General features: G+C 37.5%; 2 protein-coding genes across 3 annotated transcripts; one reads left to right on the forward strand and one right to left on the reverse strand.

Moving 5' to 3' along the window:
• On the reverse strand, window positions 1–4935 carry LOC133873165 (mediator of RNA polymerase II transcription subunit 7a). Of its 2 annotated transcripts, none has more exons than XM_062310897.1 (6): window positions 4783–4935; window positions 4402–4561; window positions 3965–4034; window positions 1668–1834; window positions 1515–1588; window positions 1–237 (listed from the first exon to the last, which is right to left on the reverse strand). In XM_062310897.1, the coding sequence occupies exons 2-6, from the start codon at window positions 4534–4536 to the stop codon at window positions 177–179; spliced, it is 507 nt and encodes a 168-aa protein (XP_062166881.1). In that variant the 5' UTR covers window positions 4537–4561; window positions 4783–4935; the 3' UTR covers window positions 1–176. The 2 variants fall into 2 exon arrangements, with proteins under 2 accessions (XP_062166881.1, XP_062166882.1); XM_062310898.1 differs by having other exon boundaries at window positions 4733–4889.
• Window positions 4936–5031: 96 nt separating this feature from the next.
• On the forward strand, window positions 5032–7525 carry LOC133873164 (uncharacterized). Its single transcript, XM_062310896.1, has 2 exons — window positions 5032–6289; window positions 7047–7525. Exons 1-2 carry the CDS (start codon window positions 5366–5368, stop codon window positions 7287–7289), a joined length of 1167 nt encoding a protein of 388 aa, XP_062166880.1. The 5' UTR covers window positions 5032–5365; the 3' UTR covers window positions 7290–7525.
• Window positions 7526–7780: the final 255 nt, after the last annotated feature.

Raw genomic sequence — 7780 nt, forward strand, 5'->3', positions numbered from 1 at the left:
TTTAAATAAAAAAATATCTAAAAATTGATTAAGACAATCACGTTAATATTGTAGGATAGTTATAATTTTATTATGATTTCTAAAATTAGTATTTTAGGTGTTTAGCTGCACTGCAGGAGGTCAGCCGAATTCAAACAACAACACAGGCAATTCTGCTCTAGCATCAAAGTCGTGCGCTAATGTCCATCCAAGGTTGCGAGGGATTCCTTCAGAAGTTTCTGAGCTTCTTCTCTTCTCCTGGACAAGCAAATGAGACAGCAGCAATAACAAAATCAATGAGAAAATGTGGACACTGCCTTGTGACATTACAACTTCATAAGCTTTAATAAATCCAAATGTTGTGAAGAAACTAATGAGATGACAGCTCCATTTGAGGAAAGAGGAAAATATAGGAACAATGCTTAAGACGAGGCTTCAAACATTACGGTATAGTGCAAAAAATATTCAGTAATGCATAACACAACATACATGAGGCGTATAATGTCTGACTACCTAAATTATTCTAACAATTCCAAAAGAACAAAATCAACTTCCATCTTTTTGAAAGTTTATAGCTCTATCTGCTTCAGAAGACAACATCATCTTGGAAGTGGACATTTGCATTGTAGAAAGGGCTGTCACCGAGACCTTGATATCTGGGTTATATTGGGAATGGTTCATAGATACTTGGTCTATATATCATAAGTTGCCTTCTAATTTCAAGAAAAAAGCAGGCAGTTAAGAATCAAAGTGAGCACCAAGACAAGCTCATTTCAACCATCAATTTTCCAGTGCTCCGCATTCAAAATAATGATATTCTCTAATACCAGTCTACAAGGTCATGAACATTTTTTTTCAAGAGGGAAAAAAAAAAACACTTCAACATCATTATTCCTGTGTCCATGTCAACATATCAAGGATTATGGCACTGTAATTCAGCTGAGCCAAGTCAAGGAATAGACTGCTCGAGGTTACAGTGAGAATTAGAGCTCTACAACAGGGAAGAGTTTGGTTTGTTTGTCTAACAAACAATCTCACACTGATCTACTTTGACGGTTTATAAAGAAGAACATGAGCAAATAATTTCATGATCTACTTAGATAAATGAGCAAAGCTCCAAAATAGGATAGAGCTGGGATTGTTTTCCTTGCATGTAATTTGCAAAAGTACAAGGTAAAATACAGGTCCCAAAGAGAGTTGATACATGGAATAAGAATGAAAACTTCAAACCCAGGGAATCTTTCCCCCACGCAAAAAAAAATAACCTCTTCCATGTCCTCCCTACCATTCCTCCCCCTGGACCAAAACCATGAACAGAATAGAGCACAAGACCACACACGACAATCATATTTCAACCTTTTTGGAACTAAAAGCTTTGTGTTCAATATGTAAAATTAACTCATCACTTCAGTGATATTACAAGAGATAAAATGCAAAAGCATATTCTTCATTTGAAATGCTCGAAGGACAAAACAAACTCAATTCAAATGTCTAGGAAAACAAAGCAGAATATTTACATTTTCTAGTGGTCATACCTCTTTATATCCTCCACAGCTTGTTTACGGCGTTGTATTTGGAGTTCTAGAATGTGAATTAGTGTTGCTCGGGCCTGAAGGGAAAAAGACATTAAATGATGAGCTGGATAACGAAAAGCAACCAAAAAGATTCTCAATCAAAAAATAATTTACCTGATGGGGGCGCAATGAATTGAGAAGGTGGTGTAAGTTCTTGAATATAAGGGATATGTCCTCCACTCTCCTTGCATATTGTGATGGTCTCTCAACAAGAACATCCGCAAGCTCCAAAATGTGCAGCTGCAATTCTCTGTTAAGTGACCTCAATTCCTTCTTAAAATCTACAAAAGATAAATATTTCGAAGAGAAAGCAGCTAAGGAATCTGGTAGCCAAAAAAATACTTGAAAAAGAAAAGTATGACAGAGTATGGTACCACCAATCAAAGAAAAAGGCAGAATACACTACCAACTGTTTATCTCCCCTACCAATTATTGAAATATACTTTGATCAAATACATGGGTAAGCAGATATTCATTTTTCAAAGTTACAATCTCTCCCTCACACCGTATCACCTATCAAAGAAATAAAGGGCACAGTACACTACCAACTGTTTATCTCCCCTAGCAACTATTGTATCATATTTCTTTATGATTTCCTTGTTTTTTTTTCTTCTCCAACTTAGCCGCTTCTCTTGTATACTCCATGTGTGCTTGACTACGCTTTGCGCCATTTAATGATTACTCTTACTCATCAAAAGAAAAAAAAAAAAAACTATTATATCATATTTGATGAACTCGTTGGTAAGCAAATATTCAGCTGGCACAGAGTTATAATCTCTGTCTCCTATACATACACAAATGTATGTATGTTTACAAACTATTTAGTCATTAAATAATATAGAGTACTGTTAAATACTGCACTCTCATCCCACCAATGCCCATCAACCCTTGTTTCCAACAAAAAAAAAAGGATTCAAGGGTTTATAGGTACTGTCACATCATCCCCATGAAATGGGGGTCGAATGAGGGCAGGGGCAGAGAGAGAGGGGGTCGAGAGGGGTCAAACGCCCCCTCCACTCCCAAAATATTTCTTAAACCTCGATAAAAGTCCTCCAGATGCCTTGGTTACCCACTCTCAGCCACTTCATCACGAGTATCAAGCAGGACTAAGATTCAGTCAGACTACATGCCATCACGTACTCACGCCACACACGGGACCTTTCTGTTTCACTGTTACTATTTCAGACTTCAGATATTCAGGTTAAAAAAGAAGAGGACGATTCTCTACTCTTTTAGTTAAAAGGCTGCATTCAAATTATGTCAAACAAAGCATTTAATACGCCAACATCACATAAATACTAAAATGATGCGTTTTTAAGAAAACGAGGCTGACTTCTCAACCGAATATTTGACTTTCTTATCATATAACCAACGCGGCATTCTAGTTTATGAGACCAAAGTCACCAGTTCAGACTTCTTTCACGATTCACGAGAGTCATGACTCACAAGACATCACAAATTACAATTCATTATTCATGAGTCACAAGCCTTGGGTGCCTTTTCGCTACAGACTAGGAACATAGTTTGAAGACCACGTAGGCTATATTTATTAACATGATGAACATGACTCACATGAGGTGCTCCATCTATCATGGTTTTACAACTAAACTAAAATAACTCAACCTAAAACTTAAAACACTCAAACTATTTTCACATTTATTTACATCAGAATGCTTTTTTAAACAAAAAACAAAAATACAATCTAAAAAGCATTAACAAACGGAACCAGTATTTCAAGCACGATTATACATCATGTTCAGTTAATGCTTTCTTAACAAATGAGTTGTTACAGTCAATTTTATTTAGTTGCATTTAACGGTATACATAAAGTCGCATTATTTAAAATTTTAAAATAACACGACAATATGTGTACATCATGTAGTAACATTTACACTATGCGTGACAAAATCAATTTTAAGTTACATTTATATGTTTTAAACAATAATTAAATTTCGTTGAATTGTTTATTTATTTCGTTAACTATATTCTTTAATATCTTTAATCAATTTTTGTACAACTCTATTTTTAAATTTTGCCCCCTTGTGAACCAAAATTCAGGCTCTGCCACTAGATGAAGGTGTAGTATTTAGAATTACTCTATAGTCAACTGCCCATTTTATTTGAAACAGTTCCTCCGTCTTTGCAGAATTTTTTGAAGGCCCCATATGTAGATAATGTGCTTAAGAGATTAACAGTAAGGGAAACCATGAAACCAGTTTCACAGACAAGGGAAAGAGTTCCCCTAAAAATGATGAATTTTACAGTTTTCATCAATAAGCTGGTAGGGAGGAATAACTCCATATTCAAGAAGTAAGGGATAGAAAAGTGAAAAAGGTTCATTCTATTAGTATCCAGACCAACCCTTATTTTATATTAAAAGATACATAAGCAAAAATGCTCCAGCGTCATACCAATATTTGGCCCTTTTGTGTATAGCTGGCGCACTCCCTGCTCTTCCAAGCTTGGAAGCACATCATCAGTCTACATTAAAGAAATTTTTTTAAAAAAAAAAGCCATAAGAAAATTGATTGTGGAATTATAAATAACAAGGAAGTCTCAAGCATTCAATCATACATAAGCTCAAGGAATTTGTAATATCCACATATCTCATTGTAAGAAAAACCACAATCCATGCATTGGAGACCAACAAACTCCAACAGGAAATCTCCTTCTCTTTCTTTTCTTTCTTTGAGAACAACCAGGGGACAAATTTCTTCATTATGTTCAACAAAAATTAACTTACACCTAAACCTTTAGGACCAAAAATTGCACTAAAAAAACAGGACTGAGAAGTCAAAACTATGACAGATAAAGTTTGCTTTTGAATGAAAAGATGGGGAATTCTCACGGTGTAGTTGCCGCCGAAACAAATGTAGGTCCCTTCGATCGGAGGGGGAGGCTCCGGAGCCGATGTCGGATCCTGTAAGTAATCTTTGTAGAGTCTGTAATACGGCGGCGGTGGCGGGTAAGTAGCTGTTGCCATTAACACCTCAATCCAAAACCAAACCCTAAACATCAAATAAGTCAATTAACTTCTAAATTAAAGTGAAAGAAGTTTCAGAGAATGATAATGAGGTGTTCATGGACAAAAAAATTGATCAATCACAAAAAGATCCGTGCGTGGCGTTGCTGTGGGGTGCGTTGTGATTGGTGTGTTGGGAGTAAGGGCGGTCCACTACCAAACGCTGAAGTGGTGTAGTGTGGGTTGAGTCGCTGGTTGTGCGCGTACCGTGGAGGAGTTCCCGGCACCGAGCGGTGATAGCAGCGGGTTGCTCGCGGAGGCTCGAAAGTAAGCGGGCGGGCGGTCGGAACGTGGGTTCTCTCAGAAAGGCTTTTTGCTACAGATAACTACCTTCTCTTATTCTGGTTTAAGAAAGTTGATTGTTTGGCTGCGCGTGTTGGGTTGTCTTATTCCGAATAGGATATCCTAGTCGTATAAATTTGCCACGTGGATTGAAAAGAAGTTGGGGATGCCATGGGGCATTTGGATCCTCTCCTTCCGCTTCTGCTAATTGGCTTTTCTGCGCGATGGATCATCTTCCTCCCTAATAAAGCCGATCGACGTCGCGAAGCGCTGATCGACGACCACCCTTCATACATTCGAGAGAAGGCTTTCCCTAATCTTTGATAGCATCGCCATCGCTAATCTCAATTTTCAACCAACTCGATTGGGGTAGGCAGTGCGGATTCAGGGGAGTCAGCCTTTCAAAACGACCCCTTAAAATCGCGAGTTTGATAATCAAACTTCTCCTATCTGGAAATGATTTCATTGTAGCTGAAATTGTTTGCAGCCCTTGCAGGCATCTTTGGGCATGGATCTTCCTGCAAATGATGCAGAACTTGTACCGGAGAAGATTGAAGATGGGAAAGAGGAAGGCCCCTCATTCAAATGTGATCTATCTGATACGGAAGTAGTTCACAAGATAGCCCAAATGTTCGTCCCAGGATTAGCTACAGCTTGTGTCGACAACACAACGGGTGATATCTTCAAGAGCCCTGCTTCTGTAGCTGTTGATATGAGAAAAGAAATGGTGGACTATGTTGCTCAGAGAAGTGAAAGTTTTATCGCTGAATATGTTATCTTAGAAGCTGGTCCAAAGGCAGAAGCATCTGGCCATCCCTACGATATTGTTTCTGATTTTGTTGATGACTTTGCTAGTTCTAAGAGGAACTTGTTCAGTCGGGTTTCAGGATGGCTACTGAGTGAAAAGAGGGAAGAAAAGATAGATGATTTTGTTCAAGAGATGGAGATAAATGGGTTTTGGTTGTTAGATAGGAGAGAAGCCATTGCACATACTTTGCTCAAGAATGTTGACTTCAAGAATGCATTTCACTGCAACAGGAAGTTCATGTCTGAAGAAGGGCTTGCTGAGCATGTTTCCCACTGCAGCTTTAGATCTATGACCTGCTCAAATGACGGTTGTAATGCCAGATTTTGTGCCAGTCACTTGGAGAAGCATGATTCAGTTTGTCCCTTCAAGATAGTTCCATGTGAGCAGAAGTGCTCCGACAGCATCAGGAGACGCGAGATGGACAGGCATTGTATAACTGTCTGTCCAATGAAGCTTGTGAACTGCCCTTTCTATGCACTGGGTTGTCAATCCGCTATACCTTACTGTGTGATGGAACAACATTGTTCAGATACTATCCATTTTCACTTGCTATATGTTCTTCAATTTATTCACAAAGAAGCATCTGAGGAGGATCTGAAACGACGGGTGGAGCAACTAGAACAGGTGAGCTTTAAGGTGTATTTGAATATGTTTTTGTTGGACAATTTCTTGAATTCAAATAGTAGCTAGATATTATGTAATAAAGACAAGTTATCTGTCAGTGGCATGCATAAGAAATTATATATTTTATATGTCATCTGTTCTCAAAATTTGGAAGGAAATTTTTTATTTCCAATGGCTTCCTATGTTTCTTGTTCTGTTCTTCAAAGAACAGAAATGTACTTTTACACAGCGTTTATCAAAATTCAGTAAAACTTGTGGAACTTTGAGATGGTGGAAAGTAACAAACTTAAAAAGTCTAAGATGGTACTGAATTATCTGATCCCTTGTCCTTTGTGCACTTCATTTTCCTTTATCAAACACAAGTTTTCTCTTCTTTTTTCTTTTATTTTTTGTGTTTTTCCATTTTTCAGTTTCAGTAGGAAATGCTAATAGAACATATGAACTAACAGAAAAAGAAGAAGAAAGAAAGAAAGAAAGAAAGAAAGAAAAAAAAAGAAAAAAAAAAGAAGAAGAAGAAGAAGAAGAAAAAAGTTGTGTTTTTGCTGTGTTTTTTTATGGGCTTGAGTTTGAAAGACATAGAGGCCAAAATATTCAGTCACATTGTCTCTAAAATAATCTAAGAATAAATCACTGCTACGTTTCCATTCTGTCTTCAGCTTCCCTTACTTTCAAGATGCTGTAAAATTCAGACATGATAGATATACCAACTGCTCCCTTGCTTCTATTAAAGATAAAAAGCTTCTGTGCAATGTGCCAGGCAGCATCCTCTAGTCGGCTAGCTGAAGCTCGAGAGGTGAGATCTTTAACCTCCAAAGTCAAGGACCTTGAAGCAAAGCTAGGGCCGTTGGAAGTTCACATCAAGAACAAGGATAGTGAAGAGAATGTGGAGATTTCAAATATATCAAATGCCTTGGATGAACCCCATATCAAGGACAGTCAAGAGAGAATGGGGACTTCTAATCTAGTAAATGCCTCAAGGGAAGCTGAAAGTCTAAGTTAGACCTACTTATCAAAAAAAAAATATAAAGTCTAAGTTAGACCTGACAATCATGCTATTTGTTTACAGAAAACAACCTTGCTTTTTCTTTTTTTCTTTTTTTCTCTACTGTCTAACATCATTTTGTCCATAACTATTTCTGTTTAAGACCTTGAGGTTCCTTTTCCCTTCTGTACCTATTTCTTTTTCCATATTCCATAATCAATGATGGCCTCATGTTGCCCATGGCATTTGATAAATTGGGGAAACTTGTTCCTTTCACTCTGCAGATATACTGCTACTGACAGTAATCTTTTCACTCATTAGTTTTTTACTTTCTAACCTCTATTTTACTTTCGTATTTTTCTCATGGGGTGCTACATAGACTGATAGGCCCAAATGTTATTGAGTGATCTCTGAGTTATAGGGCTTCATACACCTTAGCTAAGTAGGAATTTGGTTCCTACTGGATGTGTTAAATAGTATGTAGGCCTGTAATCCTATTTAGGGTTAGA

Source organism: Alnus glutinosa, chromosome 7 (assembly GCF_958979055.1).
Source record: "Alnus glutinosa chromosome 7, dhAlnGlut1.1, whole genome shotgun sequence".
Lineage (NCBI taxonomy): Eukaryota > Viridiplantae > Streptophyta > Magnoliopsida > Fagales > Betulaceae > Alnus > Alnus glutinosa.

Bases quoted from the DNA above. Each gene is read 5' to 3' on its own strand.
- LOC133873165 (XM_062310897.1), bottom strand. From the start codon at position 4,536: ATGGCAACAGCTACTTACCCGCCACCGCCGCCGTATTACAGACTCTAC. The intron at 1,589-1,667 runs GTAAATTATTTT...TTTTCCCTTCAG, and splicing joins ATTCATTGCGCCCCCATCAG to GCCCGAGCAACACTAATTCA. The intron at 238-1,514 runs GTATGACCACTA...TTGCTTGTCCAG, and splicing joins GCTGTGGAGGATATAAAGAG to GAGAAGAGAAGAAGCTCAGA.
- LOC133873164 (XM_062310896.1), top strand. From the start codon at position 5,366: ATGGATCTTCCTGCAAATGATGCAGAACTTGTACCGGAGAAGATTGAA. The intron at 6,290-7,046 runs GTGAGCTTTAAG...GCAATGTGCCAG, and splicing joins GGGTGGAGCAACTAGAACAG to GCAGCATCCTCTAGTCGGCT.